Below are 26,891 nucleotides of genomic sequence, written 5' to 3'. Positions count from 1 at the left end.
GATTTCGCTCCTTAAAAGATTCCGTAGGTTTTTTTTGTTTTTTTTTTTTTGTTTGAAAGAGATACACATAATAAAAAACAGTGAATAAAGATGTTTAAAAAAAGTCACGTTTAAAAAAAAATTTAAAAACTTGATTTTTGCATTATTTCAATTGTTTCGTCAAGATTGAGGTCTTCAGACTTAGAAATTTTTCAATCATTCGTTTTTTAATGGACCGTACTATTTGCTCTGTTTTATTGGTAACTAAGTACTTAGCTCAGTAAAATTTTACACGGGAAACAACAACAAAAGATTGCTAAGGGTAAACAAAAGTTTTGTATTTGTTTACGTTTTTGACCCTTCAACTATAATAATTATTAATAAATAAATAAAAGTAATCAATTGTTGTGTTTTACAGTATAAAATGTTTAATCAGTAAAATACTGAGTACCAATAAAACACGGCTATTGAATACCGTTAAATGTTAAAATCTGTGAATTTTCTTTTGTTTTTTTTTTAACTTATTTTAAATTTTGTAACTAAAACGAAATCTTAATTCCAGAAATTAAATGGCGTAGTTTCCTCGGAGACCAAAATATTAAGAACTTTTTCAATACCTACATTTTTAGAAACCACTATATGATTGTTAAAACATTTTTTTTCATAAAAAAATTGCAATTGAAAAATGTGCATATCGATTGTGTTGCCCAAAAAAAAAGCTAGCCTGAAATGTATTATGTAATATAAGAAATTGACCCGTTTCGATATAATAACCTTCGACATTTTAGACAATTTTTCCTTTTAGTATCCACGTGCAAACTAGTCATTCGTTTAATTACTCAAACAATTTTTTTTTTCCTGCCATTTTTTACGAAACCAAAAGCTGACATACGCGTATGAGAAACATTTTATCTGAACTTTATTGCAAAACTAAACTTAGCCAATAATTTTGCAAATATACCAAACTGTAATAGAATATTTAAAACTGACATATTGATTATTATGTCTTCCACCAAGTTCTAACTTATCTAAAAAGAAAAGCTATAACAAACTTTAATTTATACTTATCCAATCCAACTTTATCATAATAATGTACGATCCAACTCAAAAACTTTTTCCTCTTTTTCCTTTGGAAAGCTGAAAATAGAATTGTCTAACAGGCATTCAGAAGCATTTAAATATTTAACGCCAGCATATTGAAGAGGCATTCATATATCCATCCAAGTTGTTTTAACTGCTACTATCTATGGTGTTCCATTTAAGCCTCGTCATTTTGATGACTAGATATGACATTTTGAGGGCTCTCATACTTTTTCGACTTTACGCGATGGATTGGTTCATTATAAATGCATGTCAATTCGAATCACGATTTTTATTTAATTACAATAGGCTTCCAGGTAAGGTTCGAATTTTTTTTTTTTTCATATAGTTTACCTACAGGTTTTTCTTTTTTTTTAACAAAATAGATATTGGCCATGCAAAGTGAGAAAAATTCATATGGTAAAGGTTTTTTTTTTTTTTGTCTATAGATATTTTTTCTACCCCTGATATTGCATGGCACAGACTTTCCTATATGCACTTTCTATATGTTTTTTATGCAGCAAAATGAATAAACTTCCATGAAAAATTGCATAAAACAACTGGGGGCTGGTGTAGTCATAAAAAATTTAGTGAAATTTGTTATCGGGTAAAAAATACAAAAAAGCAGAAGAAGAATGAGTAGAAATTCATGTGTATGAATGACAAAAAATAACCGTAGAAGGCAAATTAAAAAAAAAAATTGTAATCAACTTGGAATAAAATACCTGTCGCATTTCACACACGATTTTTGGCAGTTGACATTCGTTTCGGAGCTGGATTTTTCCCTAAACATTTTTTTATTTATTTTTTTTTGGAAATTTGCTGGAAAAAAGAAGGGAACACATACACATTTAAGTTAAAATTGTAAATGTGATAAAAAAAAACGATTTTATTCATATGGCTTGTGTTTAAAAAGTTGTGCAGTGCGATGCGAGTTTTGAAAACATGATTTATTGAATTGTAATTTGGATGAGTTTCGAGCTCTATGATTGGAAAGCTTATGTAATATTTTGCTGTTAATAATAAAGTTTTTTTGATTTTAATTGAATAAGTTTAAAATTTTGTCAAAAAAAAAACTGGGTTTGGTGAGATAACATGTTAAAAGCACGCCAAATAAGCTTGATTGTCACTGAATTGTGCCTTGGTTCTTCTGAAAGATGATTTATTTCCCTTACTTCACTTAATTCTAATGTTTTTGCCCCAGAGCCCAGAGAATGTTTGTAGATTTCGAGTTTCTCGTGGGCTTTGTATTCAATTAAACCTAACATTTTACTTTTTTTCAATACTTCATTGCTCAATAAGACCTGATGGCATCATTATAATAGTTTTGAAAAAATGTAGATCTATTTTAACTCTTTCTCTTCAATTTCTTTTTGAGTTATCCTCAAAACTAGATAAATTTAATAGAATTTAAAAAAAAAAATGCTTTTACTAATACGATTTTTAAGATTGGCAATTGTTTCACAATGAAATTTCCGAACATTTTGTCAGGTTGAAAACTATCTGATTGGAAGATGGTCATCTACATTGCTATTTTTTTTTTTTTTTTTTTTTAGCTTCTTCAATAACTTTTTGTATGTTTATTTGTCGAAATCGTCTTTTTACTGTCCATTGTGCAAGATCTTGCAATCGTGCGTACCTTCTTAGTTTTACTTTTATATCTTTGCTTCTGAAAATCATGTGATCTGAATTGAAGATTCACGACTAACAATCACAAAGGCCCAACAAGTCAACGTCTGATTTGGAAAAAGAAACCTGTTTTCTAGTGAATCAAAATTCTTTCAAGCTTACAAAAAATTCTGTGAACAAATGGTTAAGTGCATTTTGTATGTAACTTTTTTATTTTTATTTCATTTAATTTGTTAAACTAATATAATAATATAAAATACACACTATTTACATATACAAATATATAATTCCTTTTACATGTTTTGGTTATAAGCTTTTCCACACCAAACAAGCAGATACATCAATTCCTTATCCACATCCACATCAATATCTCAGTCAACAGGTATCATCATCCATTACGTGTTAGGGACTGTTTCAATGTACGTAATCATCTTTGCTGGGCTGGAAGCAAGCAATTTTCTGAACTTCTTTAGAAGGATCCTCCAATGACATGTTTTGAAAAGAAACAATATGCATAACTACCAAAAACAAACCTGTATAAAGATCTAGAAACAATATTGTTCTTTGTAAGCTTTGTTAAGTAAAATGTTACAAAGAATACCAAAAGCAGTCTTAATAGAATATTTTACTCGATCGGAACATTTCTTGTGATGAATGTCTTTTAACACTTAGCTTTTTAAGTCCTCCACAGTTTGCAACGCGGATTAAAAATTCTTTTGTTCTTAAACAAACCCTATGAAGTTTGATAAAAAAAAAAACGAAAATTGACCCAAAGCCAACAACTAGTTCTTTAACCCTTTGTTTTCCGGTGGTTACAATAAGAAACCACCTTTTAAACTTTATTTTTTTACTTTATATCCCAATTAAATATATCAGCAATTACCTAGATCAGAAGTTAACTGATATAATGATATTTACTAGTGCAATGGATATATTTTTTTCTGGCGCGACATTCAAGAAATATTTAAAGTTTTTTCAATGTTTTCTTTATTTTTTTGAGAAAAAAATTACTCCGGGCAACAAAGGGTTAAGAAGAACTAAACCAGAAATGGTGAAAATTTTATTATTAGCAATAAATTATTAATTTTTATGCTTAGTGGTTGTTTTTGTAAATTAAAAGCAAATAACCAACAACTTAATTAAGTTCCAAAATCATTAAGGACTACATTGTTAGTGAATTTCTTCTCGGAAATAATGTCAAAATATGACAGAATTTGAACGTATTTCTTAACACTTATGAATGAACCTACTTTTAACAGTGATATGGATCGGTTGGTTACCTCTCACGCTAGAAATCTACTGCTGTTAGAATTTATATTTTGTCCTTTTCCTTCTGGTTGGCTAATAAGGAAATTATCACGTTTTATGTCATAGTTGATGAACGCCTTTGGTATAAAATTAGTTCCACTTCTAAATCTCTTCTTTGCGTGTTAAATTCACTCTTTGTTACTGATAACTCCACATCAGCCTGTACTCTCTAAACAAAATTGATATTTTTTTTTTTAAAAAAGCTACTTACAGATTTAGAATTCGATTATATGAATAACAAAACTCAATTGTGTAATATTTCGTTCACATTATTTACTAAATATGTATTTAAGAAGTTTTAAATATAATTAACAATGTACTGAATTAGTCATTAATTGACTATCACAATTTATAATTTTTTTTATATTTTAGAATAATAATTCTAACATTAATTAATATATAAAGGGTTTTTCAACAGCAACATGAACATTTTTGATTTCAAAACAACTTTTTAGTAAGTAGCAACATATCGTCGGTGAAACCAGAAAAGTGTGTAACTCCATTTTAGCAAATTTTATAGGAGAGTAAAAAAACAAAATCGTTTGAAGGCATTTGTATAAGTTTTCATTTTCTAATTTGCTAATAAAATAAAAACTATGAACTTTAAGGGAATTCTGAGTTTAAGGAACGGTAGATATTAGGTTTGTCTAACAGATGGCATTCAAATCTAATTTTCATAAAATTTGGAGTTACACACTTTTCTGGTTTCACCGACGATATGGAAATCATAACTTCTCTTTAATAAACTTTCAACTAATGTCTGGTATCTCGTGGAGTAAAGTATCATTGATTTCGGCCCAGAGATTTAGTGTTTTAATTTTGTTTGCCAAATCTTAACCACTATGACGTAAAGATCAGTACTCAATTTGATCGTTCCACTCGTATGGAAGTTCTGCAATGAGGAAGCCTGCGCAATTTATTTTCAAAGTTTAAATTTCTTTTTGAACTTACTAAATCAATTGCACTGTACACCATTTAATCTATTTGAGAAGCACTTTTTCTTTGAATGTAAAAATTGAAAATAAGTCTCATTTTTTTTCGAAGTCAAATGAACAATGAAATTCATTCTCTTTTACAACTTTGAATCGCACATTTTTGCTATTTCTGTGTCTCCTAGTGAGAGTTCAAATTTTATATAAGTGCAAATGACTAACCAAGATAACGGTATTTTTAAGACTTTTTTTGTCTCGATAAGTTTATTTTAAGAACACACCGAAAGAAAAAAATATAATAAGCATATCTGAAATGCGAATAGCATGGTTTTCTTTTCAATATTGTGCTATTTTTCTGTCGCTTAATCAAATTTACATATTTTGTTTGTTTACAAAATATAATTCTCCCAAAAACGGTTTTAATTCAAGAATCTGCCAGAGAAGCTTAAAACTCAACCTGCTTCAAATTAGGTGTTTCTATTCATCAAAAATACGTTTAATCCGAAAAAAATTCACACTTTGGTGCATTCTGTGAACAGATATCGGGTATCGGGCGGCACATTTTCACCAAAGCAAATTAAATCAAATAATATTCGATGCAATTAAACGTTTTATACATAATCAAACTACATACTTTAGTATTGACTTTAAAAACACAAAATTAAGTATCGACTTTAAAAATTCAAAATAGTTCCGTTTGTATTGAAAAACACTTTATATACTTACATATGAACATATGTATGAATACATGAATACATACGTAAATGATAGAAATACAAAATAGAAAAACTTCTATGACTTAGGCTGTAATTCTTCAAGCTCATAAAAGCGCTCTTAAGTTATGATCGCTTGAAGGATACCGACTTTAACTGCTTAATACAAATTTACAAAAGTGGAAAACCAACTGTTTCTAAAAAAAAATCTAAAATTAATTTACATTTACAAATAATTAGTTGATTATTAAAAAAAAAATTGTTGATTTTTAAAATGTACAATGATCGCTTCTTATTTTTCTTGAATGTTAAAATGTAAAGGTCTATTAGGAAAAAAGCAAGCAAAACTGATTGCTTCAATAGAAATTTAATAAAAAATGCTCAACTTGTCATGCCTACCACAACACAATTAGTTACTTAAAGTTTATACTGAAAACTTACCTACTTTATAGACTGAAGTTCTTTCAAAATAAGAAACTACCTATACACAATTTTCAAATTAAACACAATGCAAACAAAAGTTTCAATTAATTCATTTAAATTCCAATAAATTTCTTTTATTGTTTATTCTCATATTATGTATATCAGCTTAGCATGATTAAATCTATTTTATTTTATTGATGATGAAATTAAAATATACAAAACATTTTTATTGTATTTTAAGTTTTTAATTTCTTACATTAATGTCGATTGAAACAATCATAATACTTAATGTAATGTTGAAGTTTAAAGTTAAATTTAAATTTAATGTTAAGTTTATTTATGAATAATACGACTAAAAGTAAAATCTTTTAATAAACATTATTTAGTTACTGAATGCTTTTAAACATTCTGGCAATCGTATTAAAAAATATAATTTTCGTTAAATAATCATCAATGATATTCTTTCCATAACTACTTTGTGATAAAAAGAGAACATTATATTGTGTTGAACTACATACAAGATGTTTTTTAAAACTAAGTCAAATATTGTTTTTGTTTTTTTTTTGTTTTATAATAATATTCTTGTTTTAATTTAATATAAAATCTTACATTACTTTATGTGGAAATAAGAAAAAACAAAAATCTACTTTCATTGATTTCTCCAATTTGAACCACCCATATTGTTGTTGGGGCGACCCGCCTGATTCCTTTGATTTGGAGCTGATCCAAAAGTTGGACCACCACCAGAATTGTTTCTATTTTGTTGGTTGTTGAAGTTAACGCCACCACCGCCAACGCTGCCAAAGTTCGATTGAGCACTATTGGCACCAGCACGATTGAAGTTACCTCCTGCCATATTGTTACCGCCTCCTAATCCGCCGCCGACCGTTCCACCCATAGTGCTTCTCTGGAAATTGTTATTTGCAGGGCCAGGTGTAATTGATGTAGAAAAGTTGCTTAATCCAGAAAAATTGTTAGCTCCTCCTCCTAGGAAACTAGTTCTTGAAAAGCCCAAGGTGTTGTTCGCTCCTGTTCCAATTCGGTTAGGGAAATTATTTCCACCACCGCCATTTCCTCCAGAGAAATTGTTGTTACCACCTGGTCCTCCACCTGGTCCTCCACCTCCTCCTCCTCCTCCCATCCTTCCTCGACTAATCATATCACTTCCAACTCTTCCTCCAGTTCCCAACAAATCATTCACTCCTCTTCCTCCACTCATCATATTATCATTTCCTCCCGTTCTCGATGGATTGCAATTATTGACACCTGAACGAAAACCAGCCTCAAAATCATCCATAGCTTGACTTTGACTTTGATTTTGATTACCTCCAGTGAATCCACTACCACCACCTCGATTGAAGTCATTTCCAGATTGACCACCAAACCCACCTCCTCCTCCGCCTCGATTAAAGTTTCCAGCTCCTCCGCTAACACCCATCAAATTATTATTACCAAAACCACGATCAACATTTCCTGAATTATTTCCAAACCCCCCGCCAGTAGGATTCGAAGAATTATTTTGCAAACGCAATGAACTCTGAATATTTTGTAAATTTTGCCACATCTCAGAGTCACCTCCACTGCCGCCGCTTGTCTGATGATTATCCCTATTCAACATGCTTACAAAATTAGTAATTGATGAATTACTCATGGCTCCAACTTTTTCACTGCTATTCAAGAAGTTTCCTCCTCTAGAGCCGCCACCACTGTCTGCTCCTCCCAATCGATTAGACAACTGTCCCAAGCTTCCACCAACATCGACACTCTTACCAGCAGCCGATGGATTCAATAGTGCTGTCAATGTATCTGAGAGTGTCATCTTCTGCTTATCTGAAGCAGCTACTGAATCTCTCTTCTTTTTATCAATTAACGAATACACAGCAATCAATTGCTGTAATTGCTCTGGATTAAAATCTGTTTTTCCTTGAGCTGTCAGAGCTGCAGCTAGTTTGGTTGCCAATTCTTTCTTATCGATTTGTGATAGCAAACTAGCAGCAGCGCCAGTACTAGCTCCACCCATTGCATTGCCTCTAATTTGCTGTGCAGTGGCAGGGGGCGAGAATGATTTTCGTTGAAAATCTTGTTGTAAAACCTTCGGAACTGGTTTGCTCATCAAAGGCTGAGGATTATCACGTCTTATTTTATAGGCAATTTTCAAAATCTTGTCTGTTTCTGTTATGACATTATTAAATGCCCTAACTTTGGGACCTTCTAATAGTCCAGCAATCAAGACACCTTTCAATTTTTCCATAGCAGTCTCAAGAATTGTACAGTTCTCAAGATTCAAAATAATCTCATTAATTTCATTTGGATTGGTTTTCTCTACAAGAAGCGCTTGCGATAGCAAATCAACAATTTTGGGTCCCAAGCTTCCCAAATAGTCTTCCAAAGCTGTTAGCAGTCTCAACACACTTACCACTGACGTTTTCTTATCAGTGAATGATACTTTGGCTGGTTCTTCTTCTTTTGGTTGTTGGTATCGTTGAGGTTGAGGTTCTACTTCTTTCGGAGGTGTCTTGACGTGATATTTTTTATCTTGCAACTCATCATTAGTCATTGGCAATATCAAGCGTCTTCTTGAACTAACCTTGATATCTTCTACAGCTTCATCATAAAGTTCTTCAATGCGCACAGCAAAATATCTTACCCATTCGGGTTGGAAATCATAGTTTCTGTGATCGAGACCTTCACGAGTCAATTGATCTTTACGATGCTTCCAGAATTTACGCCATTCTTCATCGTAAATTGGATGCTTCTCGGGATCTTTGCGATATTCTTTATACATTTCATCCAATTCATTTTTGGAGCGATCAACAAGATGTCGATAAGCTTGCCATATGTCGTCTTCACGCAATGGTGATACAGATCGTTTACGTGGTTGCGATCGAAGAGGTGATCGTGAACGCGATCTATTATTACGTCGTCTATTATTACGAACAGGTGAACGTGACTTTCCTCGAGTTTGGTTGAGGAATTCCTCAACCAATAGCTTATGAGTTGCATCATCAACTGGAGTGCTTATCTCTTGTTCCACACGCTGTCCCCGCCGACTAGAAGATCCATTCATGCCACGGCCACGATCTCTTTCGCGTTCACGATCACGATCTCTTTCACGTTCACGATCACGATCTCTTTCACGTTCACGATCACGATCATGCTCACGATCACGATCAATTCTTCCCTTCTTTGCAGCCGGGGCACCAATGCGTGTATCAAATGTTGGTTTACGCTTTGGATCTGGCTTTGGTGGACGATACATAACTTTGTTCTGATATAACTCATCCACTTGCTTTGCGTCTACAATGTTTGTAAACGATGGCCCCGAATATTCTGAGGCATGTCGAAAAGAGTAAACAGTTGTCATAACTCCATGTCGATTCGAACGGAATTCTCCACTCAGACATTCGTATGGTAATTCCCTACCATGATGGGCTTCAATAGCTTTAGCAACACGATCGAAAACAATGCTCATCACTTGGATATTGCCATAGTGCTCTTTGTACTGATTGAAACATGTTGGAAAGTGCTTCTCCAAGTACTTGAAGCGATGGTTATAACCCAGTAAATGGGTTTGCATACCAATTCCATCGAGAACCACTTCGCACAAGCAACACTCATAGAATGGATCGGGATCGTTGTAGACCTTGAGGATCTTTACAACGTATTCCACACCGATTATGCCCTCCATTTCATTGGTTGACGATATTTTAGGTGAAAATGACTTTTTAGAAAAGTTTGGTTGTTGCTCAGCTGCAGGTGTTGCTTGCTGATTTTCTGGCCCTCTTTTTCTATTAACCGAAGGTATAATTACACGGTTTTGTTGGTAACGGGGTTTATCATTTTCATCTAGCTCAGCTGATTGAGCTATAACTGCTGCAGGATTAATAACTCTATCTGCAGGTGGTATTGGGTTAGCTGGCACTTGTACATTTCGGCCGCGTTGCGGAAATCGCTGTGATTTTGGTACAGCCGTTCCAGCAACTGGAATTGCCCGACCTACAGCAGTGTCTTGAACTGCAGGTTTTGAAGGTGGCGGCCTTTTATTGTCTGCTACATCCTCATCGTCATCATCAAGTATAACAATTTCTGGTTGAGTTTTTCCATCAACTGGTTTTTTATTAGATTCAATAGCAGATTCTTTAGACTTGGCTTCGGCAGCGGAAGCTTCGCTAGGCTTGCTATCAATAGACTTGTTGTCAGCAGTAGACTTACTATCAGTAGGCTTACTTACAGTAGACTTACTATCAGTAGGCTTGCTATCAGCAGGCTTAACAGCAGTAGCAGAAGCTTCGTTAGCCTTGGCAACAATAGCAGAAGTTTCGTTAGCCTTGGCAGCAGCAGTTTCGTTAGGCTTTCCAGGACCAGGAGATCCTTTGGCCGCCTTTACAGTGTCTGAAGGTTTATTATTTACAGCATTTATTGGCTTTTTGCTACTAGCAGGACCTGGTTTCTGAACTGGAGTAGACTTTGCCTGTGTACCGCCATCTGGCTTAGGTTTTTGAGCAGAAGCTGGCCCTGGTTTTGGTTTCGGTACGGCATTTGGAGCACTTGTAACCCTTGGTCCACTTGGTTTACTTTTGGATTCATTCATAGCTGAAGATTTATCAGTATTTACATTAACTGGAGGTGGATCAGAAGCCAAATAAGCATCAAGAAGCGGTGTACGTGCAGGTGACTTGGTTGGCCGCGGAGCTGTATACTGTGGATGAAAGAGCTTATCAGCAATTTGCAATGCTAAACGATGTTTCTTGCCCCGCAAATGGTCGAGCACTGGTGTAGGGCCTAAATTTTCTACTCCACAGCATTCGCAATTGTAGCGATTAATGGCCCGCTTCGATATCATTCTAAACCAAATTCCTTTGGCTTTATATTCGATTTTGAGGCATTCTTGGATTGGCAAGTTTGGTATGATATCGCGAAGTTTTGCATCGGAAAACTTATTATTACCTTTTGGGTACGGAGGTGCCTTGGTTTGGTTAGCCATTTTTCAGCTATTGTGAGAGTGCTTTTTAGAGAATATTGGAAAGCGAATAAGATATGATTTGGAACAATGCTAAGAATATTGGAGGATGGATAAGTAGTGAGTTCCTTGTTTATATCCGGATTTCTTAAAAATTCAAAATGACTTTTTTTTTTTGTTCAACTAGAAGTGAATGGAAAAAAATATTTGTTTTTGATTATGTGAAGAATTTTAGGTTGTTTATTTTTCTTTAAAAAAAATCAGCAAAAATTACATTTTATATGAAAAGATCTTAAAAACTAACTGAAAAGTTAATGGTGAAGAGTACAACAATTGCTAACAAAGACAGGATATTTCTTAACAATAATGTAAAATGTGGTTTGGATGGCATGTATCAATATAAAAACATAAAATTTAGGTTACGTTTTACATGCCAAAACAAAATTACCATTGTTCAATAAACAAATTGTTAAAAAAATACCCATTGCCAGAGAAATACTTTTGTGGACTTACACCGGATATTATAAATTTTCTAAGTTTTTTTTTTCAAATCAATTTTAAGAATAAATATTTCAAACTTTACCAAACATTTCTTTAAAAATGTACTTCTAGACTGAAAAGTCTTTTATATTACGTTCACAATTTTGCACATACAGTTTTTGTTTTTTTTTACCAAATTATAATCCAACGTTTGACGCTTCCTATTATTAACAACACAAGAAGATTGTTCTGTATAATTATAAATTTTATGTTGACTGTGCTCTTTAACAAGAGTATGACCGTTAGGAAGCATGATCCAAGCAAGGCCACATTAAAAAAAAAAATGTGTTGTGTGTTACAAGAACTATCAACTCACATCACGGATTAACATCGCATGTTTTTAATACTTTGTGTCATCAAACTAGCATGGAAAAACCATTAACTGGCAATGTACATAGGTTATACCGATGTTGACACACACTCTCATAATAAACTTATCAGTCCTTTTATTTAACAGAAAGGCTGGGAACTTCGGTTTGATAGCATAGATTTTCAACACTCCTCGGAGCAGAGAATACTTGGCGGACAAGTAAGAGGTTCAAATTGAAGTGTATATATGGATAACCCTTATACTTTTCAGAACCTCCAATTTTCCCCTAACATTCGAACATTTGAAATTCTGCATAGAATATCGGAAGGGTTTACATGAATGCTACTGCCTATCGACTCAATATTTCATGGAACATATTATAATCACCACAAAGTTTAGAGAAGCTGGAGACATACATAATTCCAAGGGGTGAACCGATCTACCATCCTGCCGTGATAAGAATGGTCAGTTGGTGCTCGTTGTTAATAGACGAAGACAGCCAACAATCTTTGATACTGCTGGACTACTTGTCGAATAGCTAAAAATTACTTACAAGCATACAATATTTCATTTGTACAACTAAGTCAAAGAAAGAAGTATATTAACAAAACAGGAGGTGTTCTGCATTAATTACGGAGTTATAAATCTTGGCAAACTCGCCCCCTTGTGTATAATGACCATATACGAACCTCGTAATGGAGAGCAGAAAATTAACAATGCCTTGAACTTCAAAAAAAAGTTTAGACAAGACGATAAGCTATCATGCAACCATTAAAACATCGTATTTAAAATCAATGTGCAAATTTTAACAGTCAACGCCAAAGGCATAATTTTTTCAAATCGGCGAATTCTTTGGAAAAAAAAACGATCTGCCAGTGTCCGAACAGGCAAGAATAGGCTTGACTGTTACTGCTGCACAAATGCTCTAAAGTACTTAAGTATTTTAATAATTAAATACTTAAAAATACACCGTAGGGTTTACTGGTACTTAAGTACTCATTTTATCAAGTATCAGTACCTGAAGAACTGCAGTGCATTGCACAAAATCCTTGCAAAGGCAACGACTGAATTGTAAGTCAAGCAATGCAGTGGAACACACTTAACATATTTATCGTTATAAGAGTTGTGCACTTTAGTTTATTTGAGTGATCAATGAATTTAGTTCAAAACAAACAACTGAACTACTTAATTTTAGTTCAATTCATTTGAATCACTCCATTTTTGTTAGAATTAAAAAACAAAATTACTTTCTTCAAACTGTATTCAAATTTATGTATAATTGAAGCATTCAACTTAAAAACTATAGATAAACAATTTATTTGTTATAAAAATTCTTAATTTTGTTCATATAGTTGTCGAGCTTTCATTAAATCTGAATCATAAACGGAGAAAAAGAGGGCACCATAAAATAAGACGTTGCCCACTTTAAATCCCCCATAAACTTTGTTAAATTTAAGGTGAACGTCATTAAATTTTAATGTGAATTTTCATCTTAAAAAACCGACCTTTTTTATTACAATGTTTCCACATAAAATATAAGATGAACTCCCGCTTAAATTTAGTAGATTTCTTTTAAATTGGGACATTCAAGAAATTAAGATGATTTTTCGGCTTAATTTAATACGGAAGTTATCTTAGCAAAAAAAAAAAAAACATGCAAAACCATGCTGAAACTGGCAAAAGCGACTATGTGCCTTTTGCCTGTGTCTACACTCAGAGAAAAAAAATTGTTATTTTGTAACTATTAGCATAGTCACTTTCCAGAAATCAATGAAATTTTGCGAATAACTATTTTTGAACAGAAAAGACTTACAAAATGGAGACTTTTGTTTAAAAAGAATTAAACCTGTTGTTCGTTTAATTCTTTTAAAAGAAATGTCTCTATTTTCGAGAAATCCAGTGTCAAATCAAACATTAATTTTCAAGGTGTTGCTAAAAATAAAAGTAAGAAATTATTATTATAAATAATTATTATTATTATTTATTGTTCAAATTGGTTAACTAATTTTTCATTGAAACAAAAATCAATTATGAACAGGGAGAGCAAGCTACCATATTCCGGGAGTCCTTATTTTGACCTATCAGCATATTACTTTTGGGACATTGTATAAAAAACGATTCTAAATTTAAAAAAAAAAAAACTATTTAATAACAATTTTTTTCATTTTTAGCGGTTTTTTGATCTAATTTCCTCTACCGTAAGCGGAGGGAGATATATCACCCCCCTCTTCTCCCCCTGTAAAAAAATGCATTGTATATAGGAGCCCCTCCCCCCATCTGACTATTTAAATAATCACAAATAACTATTTTAATAGTTGAAATTGACTATTTAATAGTCAATTTGGAAAATACTTTGATTGACTATTAAAAAATAGTCACAAATAACTATTTTTAACTTTTTAAAATAGTTATCCCGGTTTCAACTATGAAAATAGCTAAAAAATGGTTAAAAATGAAATTTTGTTTCCCCAAGTGTAAATCTTGAGGTAGAGCAAAAAAACCGATTTTGCTCGACAAAGACTTGTATGCAGTTTCATATGCAATTTGGTTCCTGAACCCCTATTCTTTAAAAGTCCGTCGGTATATTATAAGACAAGAACCAAATTTGAAAATTATTTATACATTTTATTTTCACCCAAAGAATATATAAAAAAAATGATGGTGTAAGGTGAGCACAAGCTGTTTTGTCATGTCATAATTACGACTGCTCTAGGTTGCTACTTAGTTTTTTGGAAAAAATCTTCTTGGCTAATCGCGAACTAAATTGAACTAAGTAAAGTGTACTAAGTTCACTAGTTCAATAAAATGAACTTATTCATTGAACTAGTTCGATCGCGAACGACACAAGCCTAATCTTTAATGCAGTTTAGTTTCTGCAATGCAAATTTAAAAGAAACAAAATCGCCAACACAATAATGCCCGCTTTTTTTGTGGTATTAGCGAACATTCCCGATTTATTTGTAAACGCTTATGTGATACCTTTTGTTCAACTCAAAATAACCAACCCAATTGAAATATGTACTAAATTTAGTTGTAGTTATGAACCTAAAATGAACATCACGAAGGGCAAATCAATTACTGACAACAACTTTCACACAGGTTTTATAAATACATAAATATCTTAACTTAAAACCGGGTTCACAAAAAAAAAGAGTTCCCTATGCTGAAATTGAAAGTGTTATGATTCTCTTGGGTAACCTTTAATTTTTCTTACGTACAAAAAGGAGCCTTTTCTCAATTTTCCCGCACCTTGGTGAGCATAACCTCTCTAAAACCATGGGTGCATAAAAGAAAATTATTTATTTATTAAAAATCACACCTTTTTAATAACAACCTGAAGATAATTTCATTAAATTAAACAAAAGAATAAATAAAAACAAAAAAATATATTTTAAAATGAAAATAATTTAATAAAATCAATTTCAGTATTTGACCGACATTTTGTGTCAATTTTATCGCACAAAAAGCAACCCCAACGAATGAAAAAAAAAGAACCAGCATATTTTCTGTTCACTAACTAAAATATTGATGAAATAACTTTTACCACACACCTCAAAGTTTTTAATAAAACATTTTAAACAATTTATTTCGACAATAAAATTGCAATTTATTATCTAATTTCAATAGAAAAGTTTTATTTTTTTAATATTTATTACACCACGGAAGATGAAGAAAACCGATGCCGAAGAAAATGTTTCTGTTATAAAATCAAAGTGTCAAAAGAATATGGAAAAGAACATACAAAATTATAACAGTTTGAGAAAATAAAGTGAAGCCAACATTTTTGTTGCAAAACAAAGAGGAACTGAAACATACTGCAGTGATGCCAAGTTGATAATTTTTTCTTTAAATACGTTCATTTATAGCCTAGTTTTACTAGAGCCCAAATGAGGTAATTACGAAAATTATCTCATTTAAATGTCAAATTCTATGGAAAAAAATGATTTTTAAATCTGAACTGACCTCATTTACGAAATTATCTCTTTGGCCTCTAGTGAAAACAGGGGTCTAAATACGTCACGAATCGAACGAAATCGTTAACGTTTTGACTATTGCTCTCTCTATTTAATAAGAAGAAAATGATAGAGACATAAAGCGTCAGTACGTTAACGTACGTATGCCGTAGTTCGACCCCAGGCTATTAAATTCACTATAATTTCGCAATTATGGATCTCTTTAGATCTTTTTTTTTACCTTGTAATGTAGTTAGAGCCCTAAAGTATTTTTCTAAGAATTTTTACATAAAAAGCTTTTCAATATTTAAAGCAACTTTTGTCATAAATGCAAAAATGTGCGACCCATTTTTGCCAACTTCGCAAGCATCTTCATTCATTCTATGCTTTTCATATACAAGGAGTTTGATGAACAATTCAGTCGCTGAAAACTTTGTGCGATAAATACCTTACTTATTTTCAGTAAAATAGATAATTACATTGCCCACAACTTTGATCAAATAACTTATTTGGGAGAAATTTATAAATTCGTATTTTCCAAAATGGCGGATTTAACCAGGAATACACCTCCCGCAAACCAGGACTTAAGCTTTTCTATACCCTCTTTTCAGATTTAAAGATTTTCACAAAAAAAGTTAACGTATTTTTAATTACCAACGTTTGAAAAGAAGATCATCCAAATTGGAGCCGTTAAGCCGGGTTCCATTTTTTGAGCTCTAGTTACGCCGGATTTACACGACTGGCTATTTGCCAGTAATTTTGGCACACAACTGTCAAACCACTTTGCCATAATATTGGCAAAGAATAAGCAGGTTCATTTTGTATGGCGTCTTGCCATTATTTAAAAAAAAAAAACTGGCGGAACGTTTATAAAACGAAAATAAAAATAGTAAAATGTCAAAAATACTGTCGTGTTAATCCAGCATTACTCTACTATTTATTTTGAAAAACTACTTATTTTCAAGTTCAAAATACAGTTCTTCTTCTTCTCCATTATCGACGACAGTCATGATCTCGAATGGGATCACAGCTCTCCCACTTTACTGCTTCACACTACAGCTCCACATGTGGGGTTCGTCAATTTCAAAATAATTCAAAATATGTAACTTTACCAGTTACGAAATTAATCAAATTTTGTATTGAAAATGTTTTATTTATTTTTTTCGATTGAAATAATGTAACCTATTTTCCATGACCTCGCCCTAAAAAAATATATATTGAGTACCTTTACCGAAAATGCTAAAAAACATAATTTTGCCACAAAAATAGCACCCTTAATAAAGTTCTTGAAAACCATGTTCATTATATGCATCACATGACAAGCGAAACATTCCTGAAAGTGTAGGATTGCTGAATTTATGACCTGCGTGACTACTTTTTTTTTGCAATTTAATCTGTAAATAAATATTTTATTAATCTTTTTTCATGCAGCATTTGTTTCAAAACTAAAACAACTTCCTTAATGCATTCGCTTCTATTGACATGTTATATCTGAATTTTAACATTATTATTTATTAGGTTATGCGACTTTTTTGAGTGTGACTTTACTGTATGAATCTTTGGTGAAATTTTACCATTTTTTTCTGCACATATTTAAATGTAATAAATACATAATAAATATTTGCACCATAAATACTAAAAAAAATAGGTGTTGAGAAGAGCGTGAAAATGGCAGTTATATTACTTAGAATGTCATGTAACACGAACACATGGAAGCAGCTAATGTAAATTCAAGTGAACCACATTGTTTGCGAAGGTTTTTACATGAACGTGTTTTATGACCAAATCCTGACTAAACTAGAACTTCTTTGATAAGAAGAAAGGAGCATACTTTGAATATGTAAGTATTTTTTTATCTGAGAACATGAGAAATGTATATATCAAATCAAAGGACATACTTCAGACACGACATTCACCTAAAAATGTCAGTCTTTTCGATATCATATATATCACTTTTGTTTAGCACGCTAGATTATATACAATGTACATAAGTACATAGTAGTTTTACATATGTGTTAAGTATTCGCTTTCAACGAATTCAATACAAATCGTATCTACTCGGGAAGAAGAGCATGAGTAGATGATAGTACTAGATTAACCAAAACATCTACTAGTAGTAAACTAACACCTCCAATGGAACAGGGCTATAAAAGATCATGGTTAAAAATAAAACGATCCGATCAAGATGGTTGCAGATTTGTATATTAATTACTTTTTTGCTCATGTTCGTTTAATATCCAATTCATGTTTTTATGTTCCTAGTTTATTGAAATGAGTGCGTCCAGCCCTAAACAAAAAGTAAAAATACTAGCCCTTAAGAAGATTTAGTAGATGAGATTGATTTAAAATCTCCAAACCTGGTACGAGATTTACCAACCAAATTTGTATAGTTAATCTTATGATTTAGAAAAGATTTAGCCTTCTATTGAACCTACCTTTAGATCCCAACAAAAAGTTAATAAAAGTTAATATAGCCTTTTCCAAAGTTAGCAATTTGTTAAAAAAGGTGTGTAGGTTTTTTTTTCAATCTCCATCGAACATAACTGCGGTAGGTAGGTAGGTAGAGATGGCGGTCAAGGCAAACCATGTTTGATTGACCCAATTAGCGCAGGATGCGCCGTTTTGATACCAAAACTTATGAAACCTGTGAGTGATAATTGGATTTATTTGAAATACATTTTTTAATTGGTTTTTAAAAAAGGGAAAAACAAGTGTTAGGCAGTCCTAAATCCACTTTGTTGCATTTAGGAACGAGATCAAGTCTTTGATCTTTGATTCTGAGATGTTATCTATGACATTAAAGAATTCGCTCCCCAGAGAGAGTGCTCTATTCCTAGCAAGGGCGGGACATTGACATAGGAAATGGTAGACCGTTTCTTTTTCTTGCTGGTCCAAGCAGCTGCGACAGTAGGTATTGTGCGGTATACCCAACTTTGCTGCATGTTCCCCTATCGGCCAATGTCCTGTGCACACCGCAACGATTCTGCTAATATCTTTTCTGGGTCTAGAGATTAGGTCATATGTTTTGGATTTATTATAGGTGGGCCAGATTTTTCTGGATATGACGCAGCTAGTCAAGTTGTGCCACCTATTGTTAGCTTTTGTTAGGTATTTTAAGAAGATATCGCCCTTCATGACTCCTATGGGAATGTTAACTATTTCTGCTAGTGACTCATGAAGGGCTGATCCTTGCCTGGCCAGTTCATCCGCCTTTTCATTGCCTTCAAAACCACTGTGACCTGGGATCCAGATGAGAGTGATTGTGAGGCTTTCACTCAGCAATGAGAGTTCCTCTCTGCACTGCTGAACCAATTTGGAGGATGTCGTGACCGAAGCAATTGCTTTTATAGCTGCCTGACTATCTGTTAGTATAGCTATATTTTGGTTTTGATTTGGATATACTCTAAGTAATTTGCAAGCTTCTTTAATTGCCAGCAATTCCGCTTGGAATACACTTGCAAAGTTTGGTAGTCGAAAGGATTTTGAGATATTGAGGGATTCATAGTAGACACCCGAACCGACCCCACAGTCCATTTTTGAGCCATCAGTGAAAATGCAGGTGTCGAAGCCTCTCGTCACAATGCCCTCTTCCCAGTCTGATCTCGACGGGAAGCTGACCTTGCAATTCATTACAGTATTCAAAATAGGGGTGCAGTAGTCCGTGGGTGTCAGAAGCATATCCGATGGTATTAAATTTGTTGTGTCACTGTGACCAAAAGATTTTGCCTTCCAACTACCTGTTTCTTTTAGCCTTAAAACACTACAAGAGACCTGGTATTTGATATGAAGGTCTATGGGTAAGAGGTGCAAGAGAACGTTTAAAGCCTCCGTGGGGCACGACCGGAGGGCTCCAGTCGTCCCTACGCTTGCTGTTCTCTGGATTTTCTTAAGTTTGTTGATGTTATAAGCTTTACTGAGTGCAGGCCACCAAACAATGGCGCCGTAGGTAAGAATGGGTCGTACAACCGCTGTGTAAGTCCATAGAATCATTTTTGATTTAAGACCCCATTTTTTCCCAAAGGTTTTACTGCAGGCATAGAAAGCAATGCTCGCTTTTCTAACCCGCTCTTCTATATTAAGCTTCCAGCTCAGTTTAGTGTCCAAAATTACACCTAAATATTTGGCGCTAGAAGAAAGTGATAAGATTTGGCCGTTGAGCTGAGGCAGAGGGAATACAGGGATTTTGGTTTTAGTTGTAAAAAGCATCAGTTCCGTTTTACTTTGATTAACTCCTAGGCCACAGCTTGTAGCCCAGTTGCTAACTTTTCTCAAAGCCGTGTCAGTCATTTCACTGATCACAGGTAAAAACTTTCCTGATACAAGTACAACCAGATCATCCGCATATGCCACTGCCTTCACTCCACTTCTCTCAAGCTTCACGAGGATATTGTTCATGACAAGGAGCCATAACAGTGGGGAAAGAACGCCACCCTGAGGCGTACCCCTATTAACGCATTTAAAACAGTTTGAATTTCCTAAGCTTGCTTGAATTCTTCTCTCTTTTAGCATTGAAATAATCCAACTTCTGATATAGTCTTCTACTTCAAAAGTCACTAGGGCTTCGAGAATAGATTCGGTTAGGACATTGTTAAAAGCTCCCTCTACATCCAAGAAGGTAGCTAGGGTATATTCTTTAAAGTGTAACGAGTTCTCAATTGTTCGAACGACTTCATGGAGGGCTGTTTCCGTAGATTTGCCCCTCATATAAGCGTGCTGCGAACTGGCTAGAGGACATCTTTTAAAAATGTCTCTAATATGAGTTTCTAAGATTCGTTCTAAGGATTTAAGTAAGAAAGATGTTAAACTTATTGGCCGGAAATCCTTCGCGGATTCATGTCCTCTTTTGCCCACTTTGGGTATGAAAACCACGCTAACTTGTCTCCAAGACTTGGGCACATGATTAAGAAGAAGGCAGCCTTTAAAGATTTTTTCAAGCCATGGAACTGCTATCTCTTGCTGATTTTGCAGCATAATGGGCAGAATACCATCAGGGCCTGGGGATTTGTACGGAGAGAAAGTGTTAATAGCCCAAGCTATATTTTCTTTTGTTATCAGGAGGTTTACTTGCTCAGTCGTAACTGATAGCAAAGTGGGATTTATGTTCACTTCAGAGGTGCTATCAACGCACCCCGGAAAATGAGTAGTCATTAATAATTCTAAGGATTCAGCTGGAGATATTGTCCAGGATCCGTCAGACTTTTTAAGAAACGAGGGATTTGAGTGTTCCCTCGATAAAACCTTGCTAAGCCTGGCAGAATCCTTAATATCTTCTATGGAGTGACAGTATTCCTCCCAGCTTTTCTTTTTGGCTGATGCTATGCTACGCTTGTAGACTCTTAAGCAATCTTTATAGGGTTCATAGAATTTGTGTTTATGGCAGATGTTGAAGATTGTTCTAGTCATTTTCCTCAGATTAGACAGGTCTTCGTTCCACCAAGGGGGAAATATTTTGCTACTATGTCTCACCGGACAAGAGACTTTAAAGGCAGTGATCATTGCTCGTTCAAAGGTCATTACCTTTGATTCGAGCTCATTCACCGAATCTGTATTTATATTGGGTATATTGCGTAACTTTGCACTAAAAACTTGACCGAAATTCTTCCAGTCAGTTCTTTTGGGATTTCTATAAGGGGGTGGGATTTTGGTTTCAAACTTAAGTTGGAACAGAATCCAACTATGGTCTGAAAAGGATTTTAAAGGGGATACTCTCCAATTTTCAACCTGCAAATTGAAGTTGCTATTTGTAATAGTGATGTCTAGTACATCCTCCCATCCTTCATAGTTCCTTGAACTAGGAAACGTGAATGTTGGAGTAGTACCTCTATTGCAAAGAGTTAGGTTATTTTCAATGATATAATCAAATAAAGACTCACCTCGTTCATTGATCTCAGAACTACCCCAAAGAGTATGACGTGCATTTGCGTCACACCCGATGAGTAGGCTTGTCTTCATTGTACTGGCTTGAGTTGTCAGCCTACGTACTTCCTCCGGCGGTGACTGCTGGTCATGTGCCATGTACGCAGATGCCACAAGTAATCCATCAGTATTTGAACCCTCTAATTTGACATAACTGCGGTAGTAGTATGGTTAATTGTATGAAAAAATTTCCACGCCTGAATTTAAACGTTCCGGTTTGGACTTATTTTTCATAAAACTACACGCAAAAACGAATATGCTTGACATTTAACCTTGAATACCTCTTATGCATCCATAAGATCTTAAGGAATTTTGACAATTTACTATTACCGATGTTTCATGTTGAATGTGTCTATTTTGACCGGACTAAAAATAGCGAACGAAACATTGTTATTCTTGCTGTTGGTTTTTAAGTCAGAATTTTTGAAAAAAAAATGTCAGTTCCATCAAAAACAATTTAGTAAAATGAATACAATCCATAGTAAAAAAATGTTATAGGACACAGCAACGAAAACGAGAATTGTCCTTTCTAAAAGAAGATAAATGGTCACTATACCTCTATATAGAGCCGCTTTGGCTTATTTAAATATTTCTTTATTACATTTCTATATTTTCAGACTTTATTGGTATCTAATTCTGAAAGCAAGGGTTTGTTTAAGATAAACTTAACGACATTTTAATGTGTTTTCATATCTAATAACTTTATAACAAGACCCAACAAATTGACAAATAAATATTGTATATTTTTTATATTCTATCTTTACTTTGCTTGCGTATACCAAGCTTTCAGCTTGCGTATACCAAGCTTTCATGTCAATACAAAATTGTGGTCGGACTTTAGTATTTTATATGAATATTTGTTTATTTGTATGCTTACTCCTAAAAAGCTAAAGTTCATGGTTATTTACAGCATAAATTCACAATAACATTATAGACCCATTTGTAAATGTCCTTTCTACTTTACTTTCTTTTTTTTTTTGTGTGTGTGTATTGTGCCTCCGCCACTTCAAGTTAATGTAATTTTTTTATTGCTACTATAACACCATGCTTTCAAGACTTTGCGTGTTGATTCTTTATATTTGTTAATAATAATTCAACTCACATCACCAGAAACAACCTTCACACCAAAAAAACAACAACTAAAAAGCTAAGCTGATGGCAAAGGATGATAATATATGAAAAATAATATAATTAATGTCCTTGGCAAGATGGCAGGGCAGGCATTGGCTTAACGATAATGATGATGATTACGACATAAATCAGTATAATTGATATCCATTTAATTTGAACACGATACGAAAATGATCTCTAATGGAGTGTAACGAATGTTTTGTTTTAGAATTTCAAATCTTTAGTGTATTTCTATATTGCATTTGAAATGGTAAATGATTTTATTTAAATTGCATAAAATAAAATTAGTAATGTAATAAGATATTATTGAATGAACGGCACGTTTCGCTTGAATTGATTTTATTCAAGCTTTTTAAAAAATGAATTTTTATGATCCAAATCATTGTAAAAGCATTATTTGTACTGATTTGAAACTTTTTTTTTTAAATTTATAAAAGAAAATCGTTACAACGAGAAAGTATGTGCCAGGAATCTCACATTTTGAGTTACATACTAGGCAAACAAGAGATTCAACCCTTATCTCACCCAAAATCTCTTATATTTTTATATAAAAATGAAAGAACAGGGATATACCAAAGTCGGAATAAATATTTTGACAGAATGAACATTTCTCGATTTGTTGATATTTAATAAGAAAGAAAAATGTAAACGAAGAATTTTCATTATTTTTAATTTATATTTTAAGTGTCGGTGTTCATCGACCAAAATTTTGCGTCTTAGAACTGCATCTAACGGATGAGCCCAACAGTTGTGCCTGGGCGAAACGCATTTGGACTACAGGTCATTTAAATTTTCAAATTGAATTTAATAGGTATATAATGATAATGTCATGATGGGTAAAGGCATTCATAAGGGCCAGGTTGACCTCAGAAATCGTCGCCTAGCCTCCCTCTTTTGTATTGTTCCACTTCTTAGGCCAACTGAATGTTGGTGTTTTTGCATTTGCTTTTACCAGCCTATCTATGTATCTATTACTACGTGTTGGAAGGTTGTATGATTTTGCCTTTTTGATGGGGTTCTCAAAAACACCTTCGAGCTTGGAAATACCAACTGAGTCGGTCGGGTTCTATTTCTTGAGAGATGATATTTTTAACATGTAGGCTTCCTCGGATTTTCGTACTTCGTACAAAATATTTGAAATATTTACGGATCGATAAAAACTCTGTTCCACAGATGATCGAGAAAGAATTTAAATATACCTTTGCTAATTTTAATATTTTTAATCAGGGTTTCATTTCCAAATCTTGGTTTTTTTTTGGGGTCAGTTCGGAATTTTTCGTATGTATGTAAAATGTGTCATTTTTTTTAAGCAATTTTCCGTTTTCTTTCCATTCGTAGTAAATCTTCCGAAAAACCGAAACATATTTTTCTGAAGATTTTGGGGATGGTGAACTGGAATCCAAAGTCAGAATTTTTTTATAGTTGGTTTTTGAAAAATCGCAAAAACTAAATGTTACCTTGACTGTTTTTGAGGGTATGCTTTGATGTATGGTAAATTTCATAAAAAAAAAAAACAGTTTTCTTTTTTCAAAAACTTTTTATTTCCCGAGATATCTTTATTTTAACGTAATAAGCCAAAAATTACTTACTTAACTCAATCTAAGGTTTTAGTTATTAGTCAACAAGATTTTTGCACCAAGAACTAAAATATTATGCTTTTCTAAAGGTTTTAAGAACTCGAATTCGAGTTCAAAAATATTTTGCAAGTCTTCGTTTTTCGTTAAAAAAAAAAAACAACTTTTTTATAATTTCTAACGATAATATTTTGAAAACGGAGGCTTATAGAATATATTCAACTTCGGATCCGAGTTCAACCCACCTAAAAACTTCAGAAGAGTATATCTTGGTTGTTATGGCAAAAATCTTGTTGACCAATTAGTGTTTCAGAAGGGTGTTTCTGTAACAAAAAACAAGTTTAATTTTTTTTACCTGTGTATTTGAACTTATACAGAAGAGAAAGACACCTTTCGAGCTGGTTTTCTACTATTCTGTTGATATTTTTGCTTTTAATTTAAATTTAAATATTAAAAAACATTTTATCGTAGCCACCCTAGAGTAAAATACCACAGTGTAACTATTTTTCTTACATGACATGCAAATTTTTCCTTTCTTTCTCTATAAAAATAATTACCAAGGAACTAATTTTAACATAACACATGGTTATGTCATCTTCATGGGTGTGTTTTTCAGCATACCATACAAAATATATATATGACTCAGTTCAGTACGTGACACTATTATCCTTTTTTCCTTTTTTGTTTTCTCTGAAAGTCGAAAACACCAACAAAAAACAAACAGAGAAAAAAAAACAATTTGAACTAAATATCACTATTCTCAGTCCAATTAACCTTTCAATCATACGCTTGGCCGCCAGTGACATTCCTAATCAAAGTCAATTTCAATTTTTGTCATAACCGTTATCGCTTGTTCGTTTTGCACCAAAGTTATTGGCCTCAGGCGATATTAACCCTCGGTAGAGATATACTATAGCTCAAACATTGTCAAATATCGATTTTTCTCCATCAACAACCGCATTGGGGTATTAAATTGCAGGATAAGCAAAGAAAGAGCTTGGAATCGTGTCAACAGTAATAATACCCCAAATGTTAATTTCGTATTCTAGTCTCATATTCATATGCACAAGGATAACTTCGACGAGGAGTTAAATTCTTCCCCCCTAAAAATGCCAAAACATAAAAAGAACACTCTATTGTTTTCAATTTCTGTTGCAGGATATACTTAACCTAAAAATCCAATTCGCATTGGGTGACGACGATAGACAGAAAAAAAATAGAATAAATGATAAGAATTCGGATGAATGTGTTTGTTCGTTTAAGCCGACTTCATTAGAATTTAATTCTAATAGGGTCATAGAGGAGTTTAAGGTAAGATTGCATGTTTTTTTTTGGTTTTTGTTTTATTTTTGCCATCAGTCGCGAAAACTTGTTGACAAGGATTGATATTCAAACTTAATGCGGAAGGCACTCTAGAAACTAGACACGACATGCAAAAAGTTGAAGAATTATGCAAATCTTATTCTATATCTATATGGTTTATCGTTTCGCCTTTTCGAAAACGAAAAATATTAATTAAATCGTTTACTTTTGGTTGGCATGGTTGTTGGGTGAGGTTGTGTGGAGTTAAGGCAAATAGTTTGCTGTGTAAATATTAATATTATCATAAATTACATACAATTTGTGTACATAACAAATTAATTTGTTGTAGTTTGTTAATTGTTATTAAGTAAGACTTTTAACAAAATAATAAATTAATAACGCAAGCAGAGTCTTGTAGATTATACTTTGAACGGGTTAGGCTTGCGTGTTGTGGTTATGTTAGTCAGCAGGAATGGAGGGAATTTTTAGCGGAACTTGAAGATATGCATTTTCATATTATACAATATATTCTTTGAAGGTATTGCCACTTCCTCGCATGAGCTAATAGGAATATTTTCCAACTTTATTGCTTTCTAAAAATTTTGTATTGCAGTACTTTAAATGTTGCCTCTTTTTAAATACCCAGAATATAATGACCATATTCTAACAGAATTTGTTTCTTAAACTTTAAATTCAAGAGAAAATAAAAACCAAGTTGATGTTATTGCTATTGACTTAAGCAATGCTTTTGATAAGATCTTTAACAAAATTATCTCGTTTAAACTAAAAGCACTTGGATTTTCAATTGGTTTCTTGAAATGGAATCATAAATGTTTGATCGAATGTATCAAATCAAGTATAGCTTAGTTCTTCAAAATTAGAAAATTCATTGCGAAATCTGGCATCCCGCAAGGCAGTTATCTAGGACCTTATATGTTTATTTTGTCAATCAATGGTGAAGATTCTGTGGCTGAGCAGTCATAAAAGTGTCATAAAAATCTTTAGTATAATTTCTTAACCCTTTCGGTACCAGCGTTACTCTCATGTAACATATCTTTAAAAATTCGTAATATTCCATCAAATAATTTTTTAGGTTTCGATGACTTAATTGAAAGATAATAATGCCTAATTACTGGATTAG

General features: G+C 33.1%; 2 protein-coding genes across 4 annotated transcripts in view; both read right to left on the bottom strand.

The window, feature by feature from the left end:
* The window catches only part of LOC129917190 (tubulin polyglutamylase ttll-4), a 54,265-nt gene that overhangs the window by 23,703 nt on the left and 3,671 nt on the right, over positions 1-26,891 (bottom strand). For 2 of the 3 annotated variants that reach the window (XM_055997577.1, XM_055997579.1), the window contains exon 2: positions 1,785-1,881. The exons of the other annotated variant lie outside the window; for it this stretch is intronic. In XM_055997577.1, coding sequence (XP_055853552.1) covers positions 1,785-1,852 — 68 coding nt within the window. In that variant the 5' untranslated portion in view covers positions 1,853-1,881. The remainder of the gene's footprint in view (positions 1-1,784; positions 1,882-26,891) is intronic. 3 annotated transcript variants of the gene reach the window in all.
* On the bottom strand, positions 4,719-16,003 carry LOC129917189 (uncharacterized). The gene is made up of 2 exons (XM_055997576.1): positions 15,426-16,003; positions 4,719-11,207 (listed from the first exon to the last, which is right to left on the bottom strand). Exon 2 carries the CDS (start codon positions 11,046-11,048, stop codon positions 6,714-6,716), a length of 4,335 nt encoding a protein of 1,444 aa, XP_055853551.1. The 5' UTR covers positions 11,049-11,207; positions 15,426-16,003; the 3' UTR covers positions 4,719-6,713.

This window comes from Episyrphus balteatus, chromosome 3 (genome assembly GCF_945859705.1).
Source record: "Episyrphus balteatus chromosome 3, idEpiBalt1.1, whole genome shotgun sequence".
NCBI lineage: Eukaryota > Metazoa > Arthropoda > Insecta > Diptera > Syrphidae > Episyrphus > Episyrphus balteatus.
Note: the sequence above shows the minus strand (reverse complement) of the source record. Positions and strands in the feature narration are given on the sequence as shown.

Bases quoted from the DNA above. Each gene is read 5' to 3' on its own strand.
- LOC129917189 (XM_055997576.1), bottom strand. From the start codon at position 11,048: ATGGCTAACCAAACCAAGGCACCTCCGTACCCAAAAGGTAATAATAAG.